This window comes from Aethalodelphis obliquidens, unplaced genomic scaffold, assembly GCF_003676395.1.
Source record: "Aethalodelphis obliquidens isolate GAN/ISIS:26980383/991018 unplaced genomic scaffold, ASM367639v1 scaffold2, whole genome shotgun sequence".
NCBI lineage: Eukaryota > Metazoa > Chordata > Mammalia > Artiodactyla > Delphinidae > Aethalodelphis > Aethalodelphis obliquidens.
In genome coordinates, this window is record NW_020837946.1 from 66,691,292 (window position 1) to 66,717,391 (window position 26,100).

General features: G+C 37.1%; 1 protein-coding gene across 15 annotated transcripts in view; it reads left to right on the top strand.

The window, feature by feature from the left end:
* COBLL1 (cordon-bleu WH2 repeat protein like 1) overlaps positions 1–26,100 on the top strand; it is a 160,507-nt gene that overhangs the window by 128,235 nt on the left and 6,172 nt on the right. For 7 of the 15 annotated variants that reach the window (XM_027129482.1, XM_027129498.1, XM_027129543.1 and 4 more), the window contains 7 exons: positions 10,007–10,160; positions 10,608–10,682; positions 11,829–11,948; positions 16,798–17,032; positions 18,064–18,158; positions 22,016–23,595; positions 25,474–25,650. In XM_027129482.1, coding sequence (XP_026985283.1) covers positions 10,007–10,160; positions 10,608–10,682; positions 11,829–11,948; positions 16,798–17,032; positions 18,064–18,158; positions 22,016–23,595; positions 25,474–25,650 — 2,436 coding nt within the window. The remainder of the gene's footprint in view (positions 1–10,006; positions 10,161–10,607; positions 10,683–11,828; positions 11,949–16,797; positions 17,033–18,063; positions 18,159–22,015; positions 23,596–25,473; positions 25,651–26,100) is intronic. The other 8 variants (XM_027129488.1, XM_027129582.1, XM_027129534.1 and 5 more) reach the window with 5 other exon arrangements.

The following is a 26,100-nucleotide window of genomic DNA, read 5'->3' on the forward strand; positions in this document are numbered from 1 at the left end:
CTGTTTGATCACTATGACTGCAGAGAACCATGGTTACGTGGGCTTCTCATTGCGGTGCCTTGTCTTTGTTGCGGAGCATGGGCTCTAGGCATGCAGGCTTCACTAGTTGTGGCGCACGGGCTCTAGAGAGCAGGCTCAGTAGTTGTGGTGCACAGGCTTAGTTGCTCTGCGGCATGTGGGATCTTCCCGGACCAGGGCTTGAACCCATGTCCCCTGCATTGGCAGGCAGATTCTTAACCACTGCGCCACCAGGGAAACCCACCACCATCCTCTTTTTTTTTTTTTTAAAGATGATGTTGGGGGTAGGAGTTTATTAATTAATTTATTTTTGCTGTGTTGGGTGTTCGTTTCTGTGTGAGGGCTTTCTCTAGTTGTGGCAAGTGGGGGCCACTCTTCATCGCGGTGCACGGGCCTCTCACTATCACAGCCTCTCTTGTTGCGGAGCACAGGATCCAGATGCACAGGCTCAGTAGTTGTGGCTCACGGGCCTAGTTGCTCTGTGGCATGTGGGATCCTCCCAGACCAGGGCTCGAACCCGTGTCCCCTGCATTAGCAGTCAGATTCTCAACCACTGCGCCACCAGGGAAGCCCCACCATCCTCTTTTTAACTTGATTCTGAACTCTGCTTTTTCCTGGTTCATTTTGTCTTTTTTCATTCAAGATATACTACTCAGGCCCTCATCTTTGGGCATTTAAAAAATGTTATAAGGGATTGCCACTAATAAGACTTGGTTACACGGTTTCTCAAAGTATTGGAGGGTTGATGAAATGAAAGCAGATTGCCTCAGGGAGAGAATGTAAAACGCTTGCAAAGATAGGTGTAACAAAGGTTGTAAAATTCGTGTTTTGGTTTTATTCTGATATGCGTGGAGAGGGCTGGAAAGAATGATATTGTGGCAGAAGAAACCCTAGTCTGGTTTGAGAGAGAGTCTTGGATCTGTAATACGCCTATTCTTCTTTGCTTTTGGTCATCTTTTGTCTTCTTCATCTTCTACCTTGAAGAACAAGCCATTGAACTTCTTTATGGTTTGGGTTTCTCCTCTGTAGAATAACGTTTTGTAATTAAATTTCCAGAACTCTTTTCAACTCTGGTATTATAAAATCTTTTTTTTTTTTTAATAAAAGTTGTTGTTGTCATTTAAAATTGGCCTTTAACAGGTGAAAGTGCTCTGCTGCAGGGACCTTTGGTTTGATCAGTGTTACTAGACAGTGGTATCTAGTCTTGGTATTACTCCTCTAAAGATTTTTGAACCCTAAAGAACAATAGCAAAATGAAACATTGACTAACTGAGATCTTTCTTCCTGAACTCCTAACTGTAACACCAAAGTCAGTACAAGTGTTTTGGGCATCACTTAGAAGATGTTGAAGACAGAAAATTTGAGGAAGATACGCTCAGGTTAATGAGTTTGTTAACCAGAGAACACAGATGTTATCATTGACTAATCGTGAGTTTAAAACTAGATGATTTTGAGAGAAATCTAGAGGCAAGTGCAGCCACTCAGAATCCTCTGAAGAGATTTAATTTTTTGTTAGTAACTCAAAAAGTCACAAGTGAAGAGTGGTGGTGGTTATTTAGATACCTGTAAGTGAATCCAGCTCTAATCTCATTGCTTCCTCTCGTAGAATTTATTTCAGCAGATTGATAAACACCCTGAAAATTGGCAGAACAGTTGCCTGCTTACATAGTGTGGATTTAAGAGCTCCAGGCTCTGATACTGCTGCCCTATTTCTTCTTTCTCTAATTACAATCATCTAACCCCTACTTCTTACACCCCTTCACTGATGACTTTTTAAAATCTAAGTTGACCTAAGCAAGACTTTCAGTGCTATAAATGAAGGATGTTAAAACAGGTTTATAGACAGAATAAGAAAATAGAATATATAAGTCCTAGGTCTTTAGGAGTCTGGAGGAAGTGCTGTCCAAGGGGCAAAATGGTGTAGAACAAGGAGATTCAAGGCAGCAAAATAAACTTGCTCTGGACCCACCAAAAGATAACATGTTGCGTGAAAAAAACATTAAAAAGAAAGAAAGAAACTGGCATGTATGCTTTCATCCAATACAAGTCACAACACGTGCATTTGTGTGTGTGTGTGTGTGTGTGTGTGTGTGTGTGTGTGTGTGTGTGTATACAGGTATAAGGTAAAAGACTGGACACCAAAACTTCTATGAGGTGACCTGTATTAGCTGAGATTTACAGTAATTTTTCTTTTCTTTCTTTCCTCATCATTGTATGCACTGTTTGCATCTCATAGGAGATTGTGCTAATTTTATGATCAAATTAATAATAAAACTGATTTCACTGTAGTAAGAAAAACTTACCTTCAGAGCTTTGCCTATTTTGAAATTCAGTAGAATATCTTATACTTCTATATTACATTCACTATGGTATAATAATTATATGTTTTGACGTTTAAGAAAATTGATTTGTTGTTTAAGTTATAAAATTATTTTAGAATTCTTCTATCAAGAGTGAAGAGTTAAAGCTTGACCTTCAGTTATGTGAAAAAGTTCAGTCATTAGGATACTAATGACTAATTCATAGTAAATTAGGAAACCCTAATGTCAATTATAAGGTATTTTATAATATTTTATAGCATTTATTGAGAATGTCTGCATTGGAGAAAGATAATGGGAGTCTGTCCCTTAAAAAGAAAAGAATGTTATATGAGTTTTAAGACAATTTTATGAAATTGCTTAAGCTCTCTTTAATCCAACTCCTCCTCACACGGGAAATCGTATTATAAACAAACTAGAATCCAAAAGCTTCTAATAGAAACATTTAACAGGACTTCCCTGGTGGTGCAGTGGTTAAGAATCTGCCGGCCAATGCAGGGGACATGGGTTTGATCCCTAGTCCGGGAAGATCCCACATGCCGCAGAGCAGCTAAGCCTGTGGGCCAAACCTACTGAGTCTGTGCTCTAGAGCCTGGGAGCCACAACTACTGAGCCCGAGTGCCACAACTACTGAAGCCTGCGCTCCTAGAGCCCACGCTCCACAACAAGAGAAGCCACCGCAATAAGCCCACGCACCGCAACAAAGAATAGCCCCTGCTCACCACTAGAGAAAGCCTGCCTGCAGCAACAAAGACCCAACGCAGCCAAAACAAAAAAAGAAACATTTAACGATGTCATTGATTGAAGTTGGGCCACTGTATTTCCATCCTTTGATTCAATCTTCTTTTTATTATTTTCCTATTTGTATTCTTCACTCTTAATCAGAATATATTGATTTCAGTGACCCACATCTTATAATTCAACTGTGATTAATAAGTGATCTAATGACAAGTACAGAGCTAGTACTAAGTAAATCTATTGAATACCATTCAATTCTATGTTCTTCAGCTAAATTTAGTTCCATTTTGAACCAGTGAATTCTGATCTGGATGTGAATTATGAAGGATTAACTATCTCGCATGGCTTTCAACTTGACCTTGCCATTTTCATTAGTGAATTCTGTTTCTCTGTGCAGTATTTTTCTTTTCACAGACTGTAAAATTCAGTGATGTACATTCCTGTTAGAGGTGCAGTTTTTGCTGAAGGTAGGCAGACTTAGTGACTCTAACTAAAGTAAATAATTGAATAGCTCTAATTATTAACCAAAGTGCTTTTCCCATAGTAAGAAGAAACCTGTCTGTTTTCTTGTGTTGTAAATCCTTTGGACTTAAATATAATTTGATATCAACTCCTTTTAAAAATTTTCAGTCATAATTTGACCAAAGGAAATGTACCTTGGCTAGGTGGAAAAGCTAAAGACAGTTCTAAGCATTTCTTTCGTTTTAATTGTTCACATTAAATGTATGAAATATTTCAGATTTATATACTATAATTCACTTCCCTGTACCCCTCACTAAGAATTAACAAACTGGTGTTAACTATTTAGCTTTTATTAAACTCCTTTAAGGTATGATGAAGCTGCCTTAGGTGACTTAAAGGTGGAGTTTTACACACAGTGGATTTAGCTTGTGCAGTGGACTAAGCACAAGTTCCTAAGTTGTTTAAGGTTGATTATAACTGAGACTCACCCTAACAGGACTCCCACCACCGCCATCACTAATGAAAGTACAGTCTTAGAATAAGTACCTTTTTTTTTTTTTTTTTTTGCGGTACGCGGGCCTCTCACTGTTGTGGCCTCTCCCGTTGCGGAGCACAGGCTCCGGACGCGCAGGCTCAGCGGCCATGGCTCACAGGCCCAGCCGCTCCGCGGCATGTGGGATCTTCCCGGACCGGGGCACAAACCCGTGTCCCCTGCATCGACAAGTGGACTCTCAACCACTGCGCCACCAGGGAAGCCCTAAGTACCTCCTTTTATCCACACTTTTTACTCTAACCTCTACACTACTACTATCATTTGCTTATTTTTTTACACTTTCACATACTTGAAAATAGACAAATTTCATGTAATAACATTAGCTACTACTTATGGAGCATGTACTGTATACTAGGTGCAGCACTAAGTGCCTGACACAGGTCATTTCACGTGAGCACCCAGCCCCCAGGAAGCAGGTACTGTTTTCCCAGTTTGTGGAGAAGGAGGCAGAAGGTTGCAGGGACAGTAAATGCCACGTTCCCCGTTCAAGCCCTGGCATCGACTCCAAAGCTCATGTGTTTGGTAACCATTACACTGGCTGCCTTCCAACTTGCAAACCCTCTGTAAGCTTCTCGCCAATTAGACAAAGTCACACTCAAAATCCTGGGTAGCTCAATCCTGAGAAATGCAAGAGTAGAGCTATTGGGAGCCTATTAAGGAGCATATTCCTGAAGTGCACAGAACAAAACGGGGCTTCAGAATGCGTGATGGCCTTCCTTGCCCTTCTTTCTTTCAACATTTTATATGGGAGCTCATGATGTGTTTACTTAAATAACTGCAGTAGTTTAGTACGTCTACTTCTTAGCAAGCTTGTGTGCTGGATCCGTATATTCTACACATATCCCACGGTACACGCCAGTTTTCTTGGCTACAATCTATTTAGGAACACCTACATCTTCTACCTCAAATGCCCCTTCTTTCTTGCAGGCTTTTACCCAAGAGAAGGATGTTTTCCGTAGACATAGGATCCTGGGGTTCTTCCATTTTAGTCTTATTAGCAATGTTTTAGTTAACACAAGATAACTCCCAAGTTTGATTTTCTTTTGGCTGCTGCTTAGCTGATTGAAATTCTTTTCTAAGTTGTTAAATTTACATTTTTGTCACCAAGCTAGTAAGCTCTTACCATTGATTATAGCATTGAATCTAGTGATGCAGGTAACATAAGTTGACCTGGTCACATGCAGTGACAATCATGTTCTCTTCAAAGGTCTTCGTTCTCAGTCCCTGTGATCCAGTTGCTGGTCTGGAAACATAAGTCCATTTGCTTTCATGACATGCCTGTACAATAGAGGAAGGGGGTAAATCTTACGGAATAAGGTTATAAAGCATGTGCTCCCCCAAGACGTTCATGGCTTTGCCCATCTAACGTGCATTCCCTCAACTGTCTTCACAAATGCTATTAGAACTGTTTTAGCATTTGTAACACTGAAATATGTGTATTTGGACAAATTTTTAATTCTTTATCCATAGAAATATAAATATCCTGTACAAAAAAAAAAAGTTCGCTTATTTTAAGACCTCTAGGGTGATAAATGAAATATATGAGTTTATTTTTATTCTGTCTTTGAGTTATTAGGTCCATATAAATTTGTGAGCCTCTGTATATACATTCCTCCCTTTTTTTTTATCTCTGTGCTATTTGCTTTACTATGTTATAACCAGAATTTAAGAGCTCTAACTCCTAAACAGATACTACTGTCTGAGAAATTCATGTTGTGACTGCTTTTATCAGGTAACAGACCAATAACTGACAGTGGCTGGGAACCTGACCTAAAGGGGAACACGGGTTGTTATCAGACTACTTGAAAGCAATCGGTCCAAACGTAAGAAACACGTTTTCAGCGTGGAATTAGAAGGAAAATCAAATGCTGCCATGACTTCATGCATTCACCAATTACTTATTGTTCACCTACTGGGTTCCTACTGATAAACTAGGTCTGTGATAGGAATGAGGCATGCTTGAATAGGGCTTGACAGAAGTTAACTCATCAAGAAATAAAATGACGTCTTCTACTGCTTTTGATGTTTTAGGTCAATATTTTAAAAAATGAAGTGTCATATTGTTTTAGGAGAATGTTTGGCCTTCTAACAATCCCTAAATTTCTTACTTTTATAAGACAGCAAGGGAAGGTTTCCGAACACAGAGACATATCATCAATAAGAAGATTTTAATTTAAACTTTATGTCCTATTCAAAATGATATTTAAATATTGCTGATTTATCACTACATTTCTTTCTCAGCTCTTTGTCGCCGAGGGCCCTTCTCCTAATTATTTCAGAGGTCCAAGCAGCAGTTGAGGGCCCACCGACGGGGTTGGGGGGGGTGACCCTCTGATTTAATCAAAATTGGCTTCAGTGACTCTGAATCAAAATCTGGGTTTGGGTGGCAGGCTTTGACTCTTTTCATGCTGGATTATGGAGACGTCTGAAGAGTTCTGTAGGAGGGACCAGGGTAATGAGAGGAGAGGAGATTGGTGGCTGCAGCTGTTTACCAACTGGTAATGGAAGAAGTTTAATGTTCTGATTACCGATAAGGTCAGCCTGGTGCCACCCTGTCTGACCCCCTTGTTAACATGAGTTAACTTTAGTGAGAGGTGTGTTCCACCAAGTGCCTGCCATATGGACCTGACTCTGCTTCTGCCCGTGTGAGATGAGCTGCCTTCCGCTTTTGTCCCTAACAGAACTGGCAGTGATGACAGCTAACTCAAACTTTTCTCTGTGAGAGCAGGCTTCCTTTCTTCTCTGGCAGAAATATTATAACATTACAAAATAATAAATTTGCTAACTTTTTTGTGGTATATAGCAAGACATAATGACTGATAAACATCTTATGAACTAGGCCACTTCCCTTAGTTGTACTTACATTGTCTCTTAAGATTGGAATGGCCCAAGCTTTACATACTCTCCTAGTCCAAGTTTATCAAGGCCTTTTATTTGCAAATGAGGAAGGCAGTATTTGGTTCATTTCTTTCATTCACTCAACACGAATCTATTGAGAAACTTCTATGAGACAGACTTTGTTCTGGAGACACGGAAGTGAGCAAAATAGGAGGAAAAAATATCCTTGCCCTTAGAGTCAAACCTGGTGGAAGCAACAATAAGCAAGGTAAAGAGGCCAACTCGGTGGTATGTTAGAGAGTGATTAAATGCTGATCATACGATCAAGCTGGGAAGACGGATAGGAATTGTTGAGGCAGCGGGGGCGGGGGGAAGTCAAGGAGGAGCTCACTGAAAAGGTGACATTTGAGAAACGACCTGAAGAAGATGATGGGGTAAGACATTAAGTTATTGGAAGAGCATTCCAGGGACAGAGACAGCAAGGGCAACCACTCTGAGGTGGGAACACTCCTGGCACATTTGAGGAGCAGTGTGAAGGCCAGTGTGGCTCACTCTGCTCCACACCTGGAGAAGGAGGTGGTCAGAGAGATCTAGGGGCCAGGTCGCCAATGGCCTTAGAACTCATTACAAGGACTTTAGCTTTTCTGTACCAATTGGGAAATTCTTAGTGTGTATTGAACAAAGTGCCTTCACCTGATTTTTATTTTAACAGGATCCTTTGCTGCTATATTGAGGAAGGACTCTAGGGAAGCAGTGTGGAAGAAGCAATCCAATTAGAAGGTTCTTAGTAATGGCTCACTCTGTGGTAGCAGTTGAGCTGGATGAGCCAATAGGATGGACTTGATATGGAGTGTGAGAGAGAAGGGACATGGGAGGGTGACTCCAAAGTTTCTGGCATGAACAAATGGAATAATGACTTGCTGTTTTTATTGAGACAGGGAAGACTGTGAGAACAGGGTTATTTTTAATGGGGGAGATGAAAGGAGGATTAGCAGGATCTTAGTTCTAGATATGCTGAGTTTGAAATGGGCTTCAACATTAGATGAAGATCAGACAGAGGTCCAGGATGGAGACATAATTTGGAAATCATCAACATATAAATAATACATAAAACCCAGAGATAGCAGACATTACCAAGAATGAGTATAGATTCTAAAGAGAATATGTCCAAGGACTAGATGAAAAGGAACCAACACAGAAAACAGAGTTCAGATCTTTACAGAGTAAGGAAATAGTATTCTGGGTATAAGAAAAAGAAGATTTTAGAGGGTGGTCAACTGTTTAATGCTGCTAATATGTCAAACAAGTGAGTTCTAAGAAGTAACCACTGATTTAGTCATGAGGGAGGTCATTGATGACTTTGATAGTGTAAAGGAAAAACTCAGTTTTCTACCCATGTAGGGAAAAACCCAGTTCTTTCCTACTGTGTGTTTCTTCCCTGTGAGTCTCCTTTGCTACTCACACAAAACATTTCACTTCTGTTCAACAAACGTGTGGAGGTTTTCCCCACACCGCCAGGCAATTTTTAGATACCAGCATTCAGCTAAATTCTGACACCATCTACCTAGAGACAACATCAGATTCCACAGGATAAGGGCTCAGTCCCACAAGACGGCCCTCCCTTTCCTACACACACTACAGGCACCAGTCACAAGCCCAAGTTATCACCTCTGCTCCTGACCAACCAGCTATTGATTAGAGATTCCAGTGACCCCCTTCTTGGACTTCAGATGCCAACCACAAGTCCAGGTTGTTACCTATACTTCTGACCAACTGGCTATAAATCAGAGGTTCCTTCGACTCCCTCCTCAGGTTTGATTAATTTGCTAGAATGGCTCACAGAATTCAGGGAAACACTTGCTTACATTTACCAGTTTCCTAAGGGATATGATAAAGTATATAGATGAACATCTAGATGGAAGAGATGTATAGGGCAAGGTATGTGGGGAGGGGCATGGGGTTGCACTACCTGTCCAGGTATGCCACTCTCCCAGCACCTCCACGTGTGCACTGACCTGGAAGCTCTCTGAACTCCATACTTTTGTGATTTTACGGCAGCCTCATCACATAGGCATGATCAGTCATTAACTCCATTTTCAACCCTTCTCCCTTCTCAAGAGAATGAGGGCAGGGCTGAAAATTCCAGGCTTCTAATCATGACTTTCCCATGGCAAGCCCTCATCCAGGAGCCCATCCAGAGTTGCCTCATTACAACAAAAGGTACTCCTATCATCCAGGAAATTACAAAGTTTCAGGAGCTCTGTGTCAGGAACTGGGGCCCAAGACCAATATTAGAACAAGAGATGCTACTAGTGTTCTTGTCACTTAGGAAAGTTCAAGGGTTTTAGGAGCTCTGTGCCAGGAATGTGGGCAAAGACCATTATATATTTTCTATTATCTCACAGATAGGAATAGTTCTAATTGGATCAAAGGTTGAGAAAAATCTGATTGGAGGGGTTCAAGTGGGAGATGAGAAATTGGAGGAAAAAAACTATGAATAACACTTTTAAGCAGGTTTGTTGTAAGGGGAAAGAGCAAGATGACGTGGCAATGGGCCAGGAGGAACCGGCCAGCCTGCGGACAGTCACATGCTGGGAGTGTGAGCATTAGCTGTGTATAGAGTCGAGGACCTCAAATGAACTCGCCTTTGGTAGACATATAGATTTTTGAAATGTTTGTCATTGATGTATTGTGCCAAAAAGAAAGATTAATCGAGCCAGTCTTAATGTACAGATATTCTTCCCTTTTTCACTTCTTACTTTACATCCAGTATTTTCTCTAGATTTTCCTTTGAAAGCTAGTTTTTAACTGCATTCCCTATGAGTGTTCTACATTTTCATTAGTTGTGTACATGCCGGCCTCCCATTCTAGCCTAACCTTACTGAGAAGCATCATATTATACTTTTCTTTACATATCCGTCTCTGACACGTGGCAGATACTCCGTAAATGCTTTTTGAATGACTGACCATTATGTTCCATATTGGCATATGATGTGTTTGATGTAAACGTCAGTGTCTTCCTGAAGTTTGCTGTTCATTTCTGAATAGAGATTCTATTTGGTCACTTTGTTTTCCATAGCGTTCCTCTGGAGCAGGCAGAGTGAGGACAGGCTCTCTGCAGCTCGGTAGCACATCCGGTGGGAATTCATCTTTGAAAAGGACAAAGCGAAAAGCACCTTCCCCACCCTCCAAAACAGCCCTGCAACAAAGTGATGAAAATAGTCACGTGACTGGTAATGTTACTTTTCCCATTAACATTAGTGTTGTGTTTTCTTTAATATAGACAATAGAAATGATATAGGTTACAAATCACATCTTTTTATTAAATAATATTAGTACTTAAACTTAATAGTAGTGCTTAGATAGTCCCTGATTATTCTCACTACCTTTGAAAAATCTGCATAAATTTAAAACTGTACAGCTCCATTATCCTAAAATGAGCATGTTATAATTTGTGAGTCTATTCAGAAAGATACTGCCTTTCCAGGATTGACTACATGTAGGACTGGGAATCAAAATAGATTTTAGCTGTATCACAGCTAGACAAGTACAGTGGCTTCTAATAAGGTTAGGGCTATCTTTTTCTGAATTATATAAAAATGACTTAAGTTAAGGTACTAAGGAATTGTTTCATTGGTGAATGTGACTTGCTCAGAAGTTGTGTTTCTTCTGTCTTCTAGCCCTGCAGTTGGTACCTGCAATTCCTACAGACAGTGTTTTAGAAGCAAACTCTTCTGAGGGCCTGTCCAGCCCAGGTCTGACACCTCTGTTCCACATCATGTAACCACTGAGAAAGAACTTCCAGGACAGTTGAGGAATGAATCTAGTTGTAATGCTCTGTATATGAAGGAGATACAGATGCTTTGTCTTCATTTCCCACATTATATAGTATGAAATGAAAAATATTCCCCTCCCTGAGTTCAGAGCATGAAACACAGAAATCAAAATTTTAGTTCTGCAATGGTACCTTGAGTGCTTTTCCTTATGCAATGTCAGGTTGCCATTTATTAATCTTCTCCCCAAGAGGAATGACACATCTTAGTTAGGAGTGTACCTTGGTGTGTTCAGAAGAAAACTTACATGAAGGTGTTAAGCATCATTCTTTATGCAACTGTTGTAGGTGTGAATTCATATTGTCCTAATCTGATGGTAAAAATTTATTATGCAATATTTTCTATTATATAGTTTTATTTTGGATTCTCTCCAAATAAGTGAAGTTTCAGTAAAAATCTAATACTGTTCCTTAGTATTTTTAATAATAGCTATTTAGTAGCTATAAGTATGATAAAATTTCTTAATCGTTAGGCTTAAAGTTAGGTGTAAATGAATATGACAGACTAATAATGTTTAATCAAAAATAGAATATTACTATGTCAGTACTTTAGCAGGGAAATAATTTGATAGGTATAAAAATTGCTTAATATAACTACGTCATTTTTATAATTCACATTCACAAATACAGAAAGACTCAGAAGCACCCAAATGCTCCTGAATCTTTTAATCCTTAGGTGATATTTAGGAATTTAAGATTTTGATATAGAATTCTCCTTTCCTCTGTGATTAAAAACACTATCATTAGGTAACTAGTAATGATTTTTCTCAAGTCTTACCCAGAATAATATCAATGATACCATTCTGTTTCACAAAGGAAATTTATTAAATAATATCGAACTATGTAAATGAAATGAGAAGATTTCGGAAATATTAGAGAAAAGTGGCTGCTATTCAAACTTTGCTTGATAGCTGTTTTTCTTCCTTTTTTTCCCCTTTTACCTCTTCTTGTTTAATGCATGGCTAATTGTGAGTTAACATATCTAATTTCTTGTGAAATGCTTCTTGGTCTCTGCTTGCTTAATTCTGTTTTCTAAGTGCCATTTCCACAGATTTTACTTCTTTGGCAGAATCCTCCCTTGGCTCTGGGCTCCCCGCTCACGAACAGCGTGCTGTGCCCCAGCTGCTGGCCGAAGCCCCTCTCTCGGAGTGCCCTGGAACGCCCGAGGTAGCTGCCGCATCTCTCCCATGTAGGTGACCTGGCCTTTCCTGCCTGCTGCTTTGTTTAAGACAGATTAAGATGTCATCACATTTAGATTTGGTTACTTGTTGATTCCTTGTGTAAAAATGTCTCATAAAAAAAATAGTAGTTTCTGCCTTGTCACTTGAAATTCTTGGAGTTTGATGTTTTCCCTAATCACATAGTGAATGAATATGGCAACATGTAAGATGATAAAATCAGTGGCTCTGAAGGATTTCAGCTTCTCTTCTATTTAGCTTTCTGCTTTTTGGCAAAACTGTCTGAACTTTATTATTTTCAATATATAACTATAAAAGAATACATATATATTTTTTCTTTATTGAACTACTCTTTTGTTGTTATCTAGGCATGGCTTATTTTCTATAGTATTGCTTTCGATTGGGATTTTTATTTTTAAGTGATCGAAATTTTTTTGTTACCATATGGCAAAACTTCATAGTTAGGTAATATTTGAATTCTATCATAAATAATTTTACTCCATTTTTCAGTGACTCAGAAAAAGCCCTTATCACCTCAAACCAGTTGTTTAAAATCAGTATACTATCATATACTCGTTAAAGGAATGAAAAATTGTGTGGCCAGTTTGGGAAATACTTTAGCAGGGTTTTTTTTTTAAGTAAAAATAAGGATTCATTTTCTATACGACCCAGAAATCCCACTCCTAAGACTTCTCAAGAAAAGTGAAAACGAATGTGCATACAAAAACCTGCACGTGAATTATTATAGAATTTATGTAATTGTCAAAAATGGGAAACAACCCAATGTCCCTAAACTGAGGAATGGATAAACAAAATATAGTTTGTCCATATGTTGGAATACTACAACCTAGCCAAAAGAAGGAACAAATAACTAATACATGCAACAACATGGCTAAATCTTAAATACATTGTTAAATGAAGGAAGCTAGACTTAAATGGCCAGATGCTGTATGATTTCATTTATATGACATTCTTGCAAAGGCATAACTATAGGGATAATTGCTGCCAGGGGATGGGGTTAGAGAGAGGAGTTGATTACTAAGGAGCCTGGGGGATTTTGGAAGCTGATGGAATTGTTCTACATCTTGATTGTGGTGGTGGTCACAGAAAGATAGATAGATAGATGTCAAAACTGGACATTCCAAAATGTATTCCAAAAATGATGAATCTTACTGAAATTCTACCTCAGTTTTTAAAAATGAAAGCGAAAACAACTCTGTCGGAAATTACAGCAGTGTCTGACACAGTGAACACTTTTTTGAATAAATGAAATTTTTTTTAAAAAGTTCACCAGAATAGATTTAATCTAATACAATTCTGTTTTAGCAAAGAGTAGTATCTGTCAAACAATTCTGCCCTTTGACCATCTCCAGGAAAAATACACAAGATGTCCCAAAAGGCTTAGTGAAATTTTAAGCTTTAATAACTTATAAGATGCTACAAACTAAGTTTAATTATTTAAATTTCTTTTACACATATTATATTTTGTGAATTTAAAATAATTTTATTTTTTGTTTCAGTCAATTTTGCAAATCTTTAGAAGGACTGAAAATATTAAGATAAATATATTCAAATTATATTAGAAAGCTAAGTAAGTGTAAAAGAAATTTCAACGATTACAATTTCAAATGATTTTTTATAATTTTCTAAACATATTGTGGAAGTTGTTATATCTTACAGCTACACTAAAGTTTTGGATACTCTGTTCTTTGAAAGTGAATTCTCTTCCCTTAGAACATGTGAAGCTGAAATACGATAGTTGTGATCTAACATTTGTGAAAATTATTCACTGTTCACAGCCCCCACTTCGTTTTGTTGTTATTGCTGTAGTTCTAAAATTTGGCCATAGTATAAGTCTGTTAACACATACAAAACAAACTTGATTTAATATTTTTTAAAGCTTGGAAAAAATCTGTACTAGTCAAACAACAAAGTGTGAAAGTGCTCTTGGTTAGAAGTTTTAAAAAGAATCACAGCCTTTTCTAAGACTTTTAATGACAGGAATGCAGTTCAAATATATATATTTAAGAAAACCTGTATGATGCTTATAACTACTAAGTTATAAAACCCCAGAAAAAATAATTTGAAAAGATTTCTGAAACATGTGACTCATTCTTCATACTTTGAGACCAGTTTCTCAGTGAGGACCTCATACTTAAAGAAAGTTGAAGACCTCGACTTTTTAAAGAAAAGTTGTGTATCTATATAAAACACATGTGATGGTAAAGAGAGAAATAGGGAGAAAGATCGATAATTTGCTAAATGTTACCTCAGTTAATATAATTTCCAAAAGAGCTTAATATATACCAAGGAGCCATCTATAAAACATACTTGCATCTAAACCATAATGGCCTTTCATTTTTCCTTGATACACAGTTTTCAAATTATGTAAATATACGCTTACTGTATAGATGTAATATGCTATTGTAAAGGCATAATATTGTACATTGGCATCAAAATAACTATTTCATGTCATGATAAAGCATGATTTATATATATAAGTATATATATATATACATATATACATATTTATTTATTTTTTTTTGGCGGTACGCGGGCCTCTCACTGTTGTGGCCTCTCCCGTTGTGGAGCACAGGCTCCGGACGTGCAAGCTCAGCGGCCATGGCTCACGGGTCCAGCCGCTCTGCGGCATGTGGGATCTTCCTGGACCGGGGCACGAACCCGCGTCCCCTGCATCGGCAGGCGGACTCTCAACCACTGCGCCACCAGAGAAGCCCTACATATATTTTTATATATAAATTTACTTAAAGTCAAATTCTTTTTTTTAATAAATTAATTATTTTTGGCTACGTTGGGTCTTCGTTGCTGCACATGGGCTTTCTTTAGTTGCGTCGAGCGGGGACTACTCTTCGTTGTGGCGTTTGGGCTTCTCATTGCAGCGGCGTCTCTTGTCGTGGAGCACAGGCTCTAGGTACGTGGGCTCAGTAGTTGTGGCACGTGGGCTCGAGTGCAGGCTCAGTAGTTGCAGCACATGGGCTTAGTTGCTCTGCGGCATGTGGGATCTTCCCAGACCAGGGCTCAAACCCATGTCCCTGGCATTGGCAGGTGGATTCTTAACCACTGTGCCACCAGGGAGCCCTTAAAGTCAAATTCTTTAATGTTTTTTCTAAGTAATCTGTTTTTTAATTTACAATAAAAATGTCATTAAAATTCCCCGTATTTATTAAAAAGCACAAATAGCATACTTTTCTGTCTATATGCTTAAAGACTGTCTATATGCTTAAAGATACAATGAAAGAAATACATTTTAAGTATTTCACATATTCTTCAAATACGTTAAACTTTTTTGTTAAACTTTGTAGATGTGCTGATTACTATCATCCAGTGCTATACTACCCTTTTTACCCTTCTATTGTGGTAAAATTAAACTTGGTTCAGCTGCTGTTATGTAAGTGGAAATGTTGAATTATATTTATTTATTTTTATAAATTTATTATTTATTTATTTATTTTTGGCTGCGTTGGGTCCTCGTTGCTGCGCGCGGGCTTTTCTCTAGTTGCAGCGAGTGGGGGCTACTCTTCATTGTGGTGCATGGGCTTCTCACTGCGGCGGCTTCTCTTGTTGTGGAGCCAAGTGCGTGGGCTTCAGTAGTTGTAGCACGTGGGCTCAGTATTTGTGGCTCACGGGCTCTAGAGCACAGGCTCAGTAGTGGTGGCACACAGGCTTAGTTGCTCCACGGCATGTGGGATCTTCCCAGACCAGGGCTCAAACCCATGTCCTCTGCACTGGCAGGCGGATTCTTAACCACTGCACCACCAGGGAAGCCCTGAATTGTATTAAAATAAGCAAAGATCCAGAACCTCATTCTTTGGTTTAAATTTACTTTCACAGCTAGTGTGGACACCAGTTGCTTAGGATGTCTCCTCTTTTACCCTGTTGGCCATTTGGTGTTAGTGCTAAGAAATTATAATAAAACAATTTCATTCAATGAAATATTAACCACAGCTATTGAAGAGAGTCATACACACACACATACTGATATGGGAAGACCTTTAAGACATAGTTAAGTGGAGGAAAAAGAAGTTAATGAAAAACATCAGGTATATTATGCTTCCATTTATATTAAATAAACCAAGAATTGAGAGAAAGAAGGAAATGTATGTATATCTGCTTAAACGGTATATGCTCATTATACTTTCTGATAATATAGAGGAAAAAAACTGTTAAGGGAAGTTGCCTCTGAGAATCAAACTGAGTAGGAGTTAAAATTAATTTTCATTGCATAATACTTATTCTATTTGTATATTAAAAATTATATTAAGCATCTAAGTAAATGGCTTCTCACCTTGGTTGCACACTAGAATCACCTGAAAGAACCTTAAAAAAATTCTTGGTCCCTCCCTTCAGAGATTGATTTAACAGATGTGGATTAGAGGTGAGCATCAGTATTTTTAAAAGATGCTCAGATAATTCTCAATCATAGTACTGATAATTACTGAGTCAAACTTTATAAGTACACTTGGAGCCAATCTAAAAATCTCGTGTTCTTTTTGTTTACATTTAAGGCCATTGCATCAAGGTAAAAATCATTTAAATTGAAAGATACATTCTTAAATGAAATATATAACTTGAAGTTTATGAGCTTAAATAACCTCTTTTTTTCTACCATGAATAAAACTGAGAGAGACAGCATATTATTTTTAGAAATGTATGTCTGAGATAATCTGATTATATGTTAACATAATTATTCACCATTAGAAAAGTATTTTACTATTAGCTTTGAATCAGAATTTAAAAGAGTCCAACTAATTATTATTTTAAAAATTCCTTCCTTGCCAGGATTGCCCAGGATGAATGAGGCAAATTAATATTTAGGATTATATCTTCATTTCTTTGTAGCTGGAATAAGCTCTGATTACAGCCTTGAAGAGGTAGATGAAAAGCAAGAACTGAGTGAAGTGCCTAAAGATGAGGCTGAAAATACTTCTCTGAAGTCGCAAGACATTCCTACTGTATCTACTGATATAATAAATACACTGAAAAGTGATCCTGACTCAGCCCTTGGCAGTGATACTGGAGAGTCCTCACAAAACTCCAAAGAAGAAAAACAAGGAACTGGAAACACAGATGGACAGTAAGTAGTCTGTATGCCAGACGTGGTGGTGGTGGTTTGTTTAATTGATACTAGTCTTCTGAAATGTAGAACTGATATTTTAAACACAAGTAGAGTCATTTCTTTAGCTTATACTTTATCCCTTTTACAACCATTTAAAAAATGTTTATTCATAAAGTATCAATTTACATGTGATTGTTTTTAAATAAAATCAAATCCAACAGTTCTGGTACCCCTGTGGCAGACCAACCATAACGTAGTTATTTTGTATGAAGATTAGCATTTTTGTTTGTGTTGCGTTTGTTTTGCCTATTACCTATTTGGCCTAAATGGAATATTTAATTTTCAATTTTCACCAAATGCTCCTGAAGAATTTTTACTAACTGCTATATAAAACAATTCTGCCTCTTAGAATATGACGTTAAATCACTAATATTATTTTTATAGTCAACTTTATGAAGCAGAGAATGCACCTACCTTCCCCTTGGTCCTAGGAATCGAAAGTTATAGTAAAGTATACTTACATTCTGTTAGAAATGCCACACTATGAATAACGATGAAATCAAGTAGGCAAAATAAACCATTTTATCAAAGTTTTATTATAATTTGCATGGGATTGTCTCCAAATTAATCTCTTGTATCACCAAAAAAAACCCCAATGAAGTCAGTTCACATCCTGACTTGCCACAAGGTAACCTTGCCAGCCAGATGCAAGGAAAATGTCTATGAGAGTACATTTCATTTAGTTCCTTTTTCTTTAAAAGATAATAATTGATAATAACAAAAAGACACTGTCTTGGGGCAAGTGTCCATTTTACCAAGCTTCTTACATCTTTCTTTGTAACAGGGTCACCATATGAAAGCTAATGTTTCATAGCAGCATTTCCTCTCAGTTGTATTCTTTCTTTGCTATTAAATTTCTAGTATTTGGCAGAAAAAGATGATTATTCCAGTCCATCTGTCTTTGGAAATTATTGCCTGTTTTATCATCGTGTATGTGTGTGTGTGTTTCAATAGTATCAATATATAACATACAATTTCATATCTTACAGAGGACCACACATTATGGTGTGTGATTCAAGCAACAAAGCGAGGGTGGTTGACAGTGTAAGAAACCTGAGGTCACCGGGCCCAAACCAGGAGAATGGTGAGTTCTATAAACACTAATAGCCAACACTTTCATAGCACTTGCTATGTGCCAAGGACCTTTCTTAAACACTTTATATATATTAACTCATTTAATCTTGTATATTAACTCATTTATGGGTATTATTACTTTAGTCCCATCTTACAGATAATAGAGCCACAAAGACATTATGTAACTCACCTGAGGTCCCACAGTTAGTAAGTGGTGAACCTCAAATTTGAACTCAGGCAGTATGTGTTCAATACGTGTTGATTCCAAAATGTGCCTCTACCTACCATGTGTTCTAATGTTGTTGTTGTTAAATCTTAGAGGTTATCTCACCTAGATCTTGGATCTTAAAGATGTATACTCTGTGTATACTTATGATCTACTTCTCTTTTTTCCTTCTGCTGACTCCCTAACCCAAGCCTGTTTTATTTCATAGTCGGGTTGCTATACCAAAGGTGAAACTGGTCTGCTTGATTTTTCAGGCCCAAACCATCTAATTATGTAATAGTGCTTACCAGTATTTCCCACTCCCCGCCCCCCAATCAAGACAGTTTATTCTCTTTCTCATGATATATTTCACTCAGTTCTATCATTAGGCCTATGCTCATTTTTATCTTTGCCTGGAAAATAATTTTCCACCTATCTTCACTCATTCAACTATTATCCAAATCCTGCCACTTTACTTATTCTGTTACTTGATTACTAGAAGCCATGTAGTTTTCTGTTCTCGACTACTCAATTGGATTGGACAGTCTTTGATCATAGAAATTATATCTGCTACTTTGTTTGAATTCCTTATAGGAGAATACTGAGATATGGTTAAAATATATATTTAGGATTGAATTTCAGAAAAATGATACTATACAAATAGAAGATGCAAGGAATACACAATGGTTTTTTTAGTTTTTTTTTTTTTCTTTTTGCGGTACACGGGCCTCTCACTGCTGTGGCCTCTCCCGTTGTGGAGCACAGGCTATGGACACGCAGGCTCAGCGGCCATGGCTCACGGGCCCAGCCACTCCGCGGCATGTGGGATCTTCCCACTGCGCCACCAGGGAATTTTAAGGGGGTATGAAGAAAGTGCTTATTCTCATAGTCCAATCTATTATGTTAATATATAAAACTAGGTTAAGATTCATAGAAAACATAGGGAGATATATATATATATATACATGGATTATCCCAATGTCACAAACAAGATGGACAGATGGATAGATATAGATATGTCATTTTATATTTGTGGTATGTGTTGGTTAATTTGAATATATATGTCTGACTCATTTTCCTCATGGTCAGTACCATCCTGAGATACAAGTGTGCAACTTATATACTTGTATATGATTTCCCCCTTTTTTCTTCTTGACTCAGTTTTTTTATAACATACGCTATGACGGCAAAAGCATTTCTATTGAGAAGTCATGATTTAAAAGCTGTTTACTTCTTTTAAAAATCATAGTCAAATTAAATCATTTTTGCTAAGATTTTGGCATCATATTAGTGCTAGGGTCACAAGTACATTTCCGTAATACCTTTATTTTGATTTGCACTTGATTTACAATGACCCTTGTCAACTCTAGGTGATTTTTAAAATAATTTGTTATCCTTAAACTAGTTTTATTCTCCTTTTCTCTCTTTTTTTTTTTTTAACCTACCCTGTATACTTATCTAAATCATCCTTTCATCAGGTTGTTGATGTTGGTGTCAGTGTTGAGTTGGGGGAAGTACAGTATAGTACAAAATAAACCTTCTCCCTCTACTGGCCATTCTAGAAAAATGGCCTGTCCATTCATTGACATTTCATTGGCAGCATCATCGATATGTAGGAGGATGGACCAGCTAATGAATTCAGGAGTGATTCTAGGTTTCCAGGCCTGACAATCATTGAAAATTTTGAAATTGTGAAATTTTGATGAGAAATTCAGTTAGATAATGGTGAAGTAGGTGTAACCCACAGAAAATGTGAAAAATAGAAACTTAGAGTTCTAAAACCAGTAAATTAGGGTTAGAGAGGATTTAATTTAAAATATATTTTTTATGTTGATTTACCTTCTTTTGGAAAATGTTTCCATTCTGCAACTGGGATATACCTATATTCAGTGGAAAATGAAAAATTAGAAAGAGAAAAGGAAATACATTTAGGCTCATTTTCTGGTGCCAGGACCATTTCTTAAATTCTTTTGTGCTCATATCAGCATTGAGAGTACCACTTTTCATATAGATATTAAAAACACTTAAGAACCAAGTAAATAAGAACACAGGCAGAGATGTGTCTCTTCTGTGGTTCCTAATCATGTGTCCTTAATTTTATAAATCACAAAAGTTAATAATTATTAGTCACTGAGAAAAGAAATCACTTGAATGGACAATATGTATTCGAATAACTAGTTGCATTTTATGTGGGAAGAATAAATATTAATTCCATTTTTAAATTATATATGTAATATAGGAACCTTGCAACATAATAGAAAATATAACCACCATGATCAAATAATTGTGCAGTTAGGCAGGGTTTAAAAATATAAAGATTTTAAAACAAAACTATCCAAATTTACCTGGCAACATGATTTTTTTTTTGCATGCATGCATATCTTTCTTTTTTCTTTTCTCTTTTTTTCTTTTTTCACAGAGGACCCATTTTAAATAGCTCATGATATATTTTAGGCAGTGAACTTTATCTTGTAGATGAAAGTGAGTGATTATAAAACTATAGAGAAATACTTGACATCCTTTTACAATTTGACTTCCAAGGCTCACATTTCACTTGTGCTGTGCAAACAATCATATCTGAAAGGAGAGGCCACTGAGGGTTTTGAAGATGAGGGCTAGCTGGTTATTCAGAAGAAATGACTCTTCATGGCATTTGACTGGAGGAGCACAGTATATAAATCACTTGGCTTAGTACAAGACACGTGGTACACATTCATAAGCCTGTGTTTTCTTCCAGATGCCTCATTCCAACTCTTTGCCATCATGCTGTTGGCTGGCAACTGTTGCTTTGTTAACCTAGACACTGGAAAATGATTTTTGTTTTCAGGAGGTCTGAATTAAAATTAAGAGGAAAGGTAGTGCTGGGGAGAGGGAAGTTGTTTTCTCTACCTGGATTCAGACATGAGAAAAATAGTTATTTTTTCTCACAGAGAAAAATCAAAACCCACATGATTGTTTTTATGTAGTTGAAATCACCCATATTTTGACTGAAAACAAAGTCCTCTAAAAGTATTTAGCAAGGACACCTAATTAATAAGACAATCAACTTAGGTTCTGTTTTTACTTCAACTCTTAAAGGTAAGGTTTTGTTGTCTTCCTTAATTAAAACTGATAGCATTTGCTGGGATTGTTTCCCTTTTAACGTTAGGTATAAAATTTAAATATACTAGGGATTATAGAAAAGACAGAGAATCAAAATGGAAAAAAAATTAGAGAATAAAAACATTTTTTAAATTTGTCAATGTCTTGTCATTCTTAACAATGACTGAAATATAGTCTTTATTTAAAAGAAAAATCATAGGTATCTTCTATGAGTACTTGTTTTGGGCAACACACTATCCTAATAAGCATGTTACATAAATGATATATATAATACATGTTTTTTTTTTACATCTGAGCAAACTGAGGCTCAAAAAGGGTAAGTAATATGATGTGGCCATACAGGTTGTAATTAGTCAAGCTGATTCCAGATTCAGGTCTCTATGATATCAAAGCCCATGCTGTTTTCTCTGTATGCCACTACCTGTATAATTTTTGTATAATTGGTAGCTGAAAATTATCTATAGAATTCAAATCAATCTGTTTCAGTTTGGGGGAGGCAGGCATTGAAAACTTGAGGTTTTCTATTTTTTTCATATACTTTATGATATTTTTTCTCTCAGTAGATCAAAATGAAATAATTGTCATTCCAACAAACACAGAAGACAGTATGAAAAATGGAATGAGGAGAACAGAAATCAATGTAGCAGGTGTTGCCAAAAGTAACAATGTGGACGTGGAAGTTGACAGACTATCAAATGATCAGGCATATAAAACTGATACTGCTAGAAGTTACAAGGAAAATCATCTTGCTGCTTCATCAGCACCAGATCAAAAACTGATTCAACCTAGTGCAGAAAAGACAAAAATGCAAGATGCAGCAATTCAGACAATCCCTTCCTGTGACAGTTTTGATGGGAATCATCAAGATCATAATTTGTCTGATGTCAAAGTTGATGAAAGTGTGCAAACTTCAAGTAACAACAAATCAACTCAACACTCATCTTTAAGCCCACAAGATTCTTTAGATACCTCAAGAGAATTTGGGAGTCAGGGCCCCCTAATTACGTATACAGAAGAGCAACTCACCATAAAAGATCCAATTTGTGCACACGGTAATGATGATCTTTTGCCTCCTGTAGATGGGACTGATAAAAATTCAACAGCTTCTTATATAAAGACTTATCCATTTTACAGACAAGACTATAATCCCAAGCCAAAACCTTCAAATGAAATTACAAGAGAGTACATACCCAAAATTGGGATGACTACTTACAAAATAGTGCCTCCCAGATCCCTAGAAATATTGAAAGATTGGGAATCGGAAACCATAGGGTATAAAAATGATCAGGAGATAAATACTTTAGGAGAAAAGGACACTCGTGAGAATGTGAAAGTAACTGCAATCCAAACAGAAGATCCTGTTATTTCTGAAAGCCCAAAGGAGCCAGAAGGAGACCTGAAACCAAAGCCTACCCTGAGAACAGAGCATCAGGTGCAAAGTGAGGAGAGTCTTACCCACAGCACAATGTCGAATCCTCTGAAACCTACTCCCAAAATGACGAGAGACACTGGCACAGCTCCTTTTGTGCCAAATTTGGAAGATATAAACAGTATTTTGGAGTCAAAACTTAAATCTCGGGTTTCAAATCCCCACTCCAAACCAAGTTCTTTTTTCTTGCAGATGCAAAAAAGAGTTTCAGGTCATTATGTGACATCTGCAGCTGCCAAGAGTGTTCAGGCTGCCCCTAATCCTACTCCAAAGGAACTAATAAAGAAAGAGGTGGAAAGGGATACAATACCTCCTCCAGAGCCAGCTCCTTCTCCCTTAAGTAAAACAACTCACTCTCCTCCACAGCCACACATTCAAAACACTGATGATGACAGCAATCAGAAGCCTGCTGAAACCTCTCCCCCTCCCGTAGCCCCCAAACCTGTTCCTCTTCCCAAGAGTCAGTTAGCAACACTTAACCTGAAGACTCTGAAAACTTTTGGTGCCCCTCGACCATATTCCAGCTCTGCTCCTTCACCGTTTGCCCTCGCTGTGGTGAAACGGTCACAGTCTTTCAGCAAAGGTCGTACAGGGTCACGCAGTGAGGAGGTCAGAGGTGCATCTGCCCGAGCTCCAACTGACACAGAGGGAGGGAAGATTCCTTCCGTAAATACGTTTGTGGACATCCCACAACCAGGTGTGAAAGATAAGGTAAATGTAACCTTTTTAAAAGTAAGGGATTCTTAAACAACATGGTTTCAACAGGGTTAACAAAGCATGTCGGTTTGTTTGTGTGTTACTTAACTCTGAATTCATAATCTACTATCAAGCTACTGTAGGAAGAAAAGAGTAGTAATACACAGAATCTGATTATTTATTCTCAGAGTTATTATAATTCATATAACTTGATCAGATATTACTATAAGGTCATCCTTATATAATTGTATCATTAGGAAATATTTAAATTTAAAGCTTCTTTGCTCCTACATTTGTATAGTGTAATAGTTTATAGTTCTGACTCTCTAGTTTTCTGTGTTTTGCTTACCTCAATTTGTTTATAACTCTTCTAGATGGTCTGGTTGACTTTATTTTCTTTTCCAATTCTCCATAATGGCAAAAGTTTTAATTACATAAAAACATAAGCAGTATCAAAGACTAGATAAAATAACCAAACATCTCTCAGCTCTGTATTTTCTATCATATACACTCAACCTGAGCTTACCAAACATTGTTATATGTAATTTAAATTAAAACCAGAGTTTAAATAGGTAATTTTCTTAATTTCCCATTTTGTTAATTCAGTGTCAACTTTCCAGTTATACGTATGTTGAGCAAAATATCACTTAACCACCATCTAACCTTAATGGTGTACAAAAAAGGGATTTGTTGACTTCATGTTTGATCAACTAATGATATAATTTGCTAGATTCAAGTAGTATAGTCAGGAAGAAATTCACAGTATGAATTATGATAATCCCCATGCAATTTTTAAAAAATACATTGTGTACTTTTACTCTGATAGTGTTTAAAGAATACTTTCATATTTGTATGACTGTTCCAGAAGCATTTTATACTATTTTTTCAAACACTCCCAGAGTAACAGAACATTAACCATATTGCCAAGTAAAGACTTTTCCATAATTTTAAAGCAATATTTACCTTGAAAAATATTTCTTCATATATTTTCACATTTATGTTTATTACTTTGATATAATATCAGGAAGAGATATACGATGCAGAGATTAATTCTTTACTTGGGAATAAAGCCTGAGTTTTTTTCTTAGAATGGAATACCATTTCTAAACAACAGAAGCTTGATTTATATAATACAGTTTTTGAGCCATTGCCTGAGTTCTGTTTAGCTCATCTTTTATAAAGATACTCATCTGGCAGTTTGAAAAAGACATTTTTAAGATTGTTTGAATACAGTTGCCAGTTAAGTCAGTTACTAAATATTCCTTCCTAAGAAGTTTAATTAAATTTTTGATTCTTAAATTTGGAAATTTCTAATATTTATTTTTAGTCTCATGAGAAAAATAAAGAAAACATGGCCATCAGTTAGCCCCTGTGACTTCCAGAAACACAAAATAAGCTGTTAGTCACTAATATTCCTTTATTAGAAGATACATTAGGTTCAACAAGTATGAAATTACCAACATTTGTCCATTTGTACCATCAAAAATAATTTCACAACATTAATATATTGGAACTATGAAAATGTGTTTTTTTTGTTTTTTTGTCTGTGGGATTTTTATTTACTTTGGCTCTTCTAGCCAACTCCACTGGAGAAATCGGCATTATTCTATTTACTCAAGGACAGTAAAATTACCACTGCATTTGTGAAACAAAAAGAGGTATCACTTTCCTTCCTTAGCCTCCTGAGTTCAAGATGAGGGAAAGTAATGCCCTCATCTTCCAGCTGAGCTCTGGCAGCAGAGATAACTCAGTGGATGAGGAAACAGAGCTGAGTCTAAAACACCAGTGAGGCAAATGGTGGTTCTTAAAGAGCTACTGATGATGAAAATGTTTTGCATAATGGCCCATTCTTCACGTGGTATTCATATAAATATTTCACATTTATTTTTATAGGAAAATAACTCTGCACATAATGAACAGAATCCCCAAACGCCATCTCTGACTGACGGCCCATCATTCACCCTTAAGAGACAAAGTTCTTCAACATTCCAAAGCTCTGACCCAGAACAGATCCGACAGAGTCTGCTGACTGCAATTCGTTCTGGAGAGGCTGCTGCCAAGTTGAAAAGGGTAAGTTTTCTTTATCAGATGGGTGACAGTGGGTTTATTTTCAACATTGTCAAACTCATACTTAGGGGAAATTGTTTTCTGGCTTTTAAGTCTGAATAGGGAAGATGCCAGAAGTTACTCTTTTATGTCAGGGGTCATTTTTGAAGTATAAGCTGAAAGAGTACTTAAAAATATGTCAGGTCTGTTTTCCAAAACATGGGCCAGGTGCAGAACACTAGTTTTGCTCATTATTATATATCTATATATAGAAAGTGCCTTGGACTCTTATTTTAAAAAAATTGTGTTAGCACAGCAAGAAAGAGTCTTTTGGAAAGAAAGTCCCTCCTTTATTCCAGAAAAGCTGCACTGTTGTAGAAGCCTGCAAGTTTTCAGTCATCGCTCCTACAGCAATCAGTTACTACCATACGTGGGATTGGGTGGTTGGGCAGGGGGAGGAGTTTTATAGGCTAA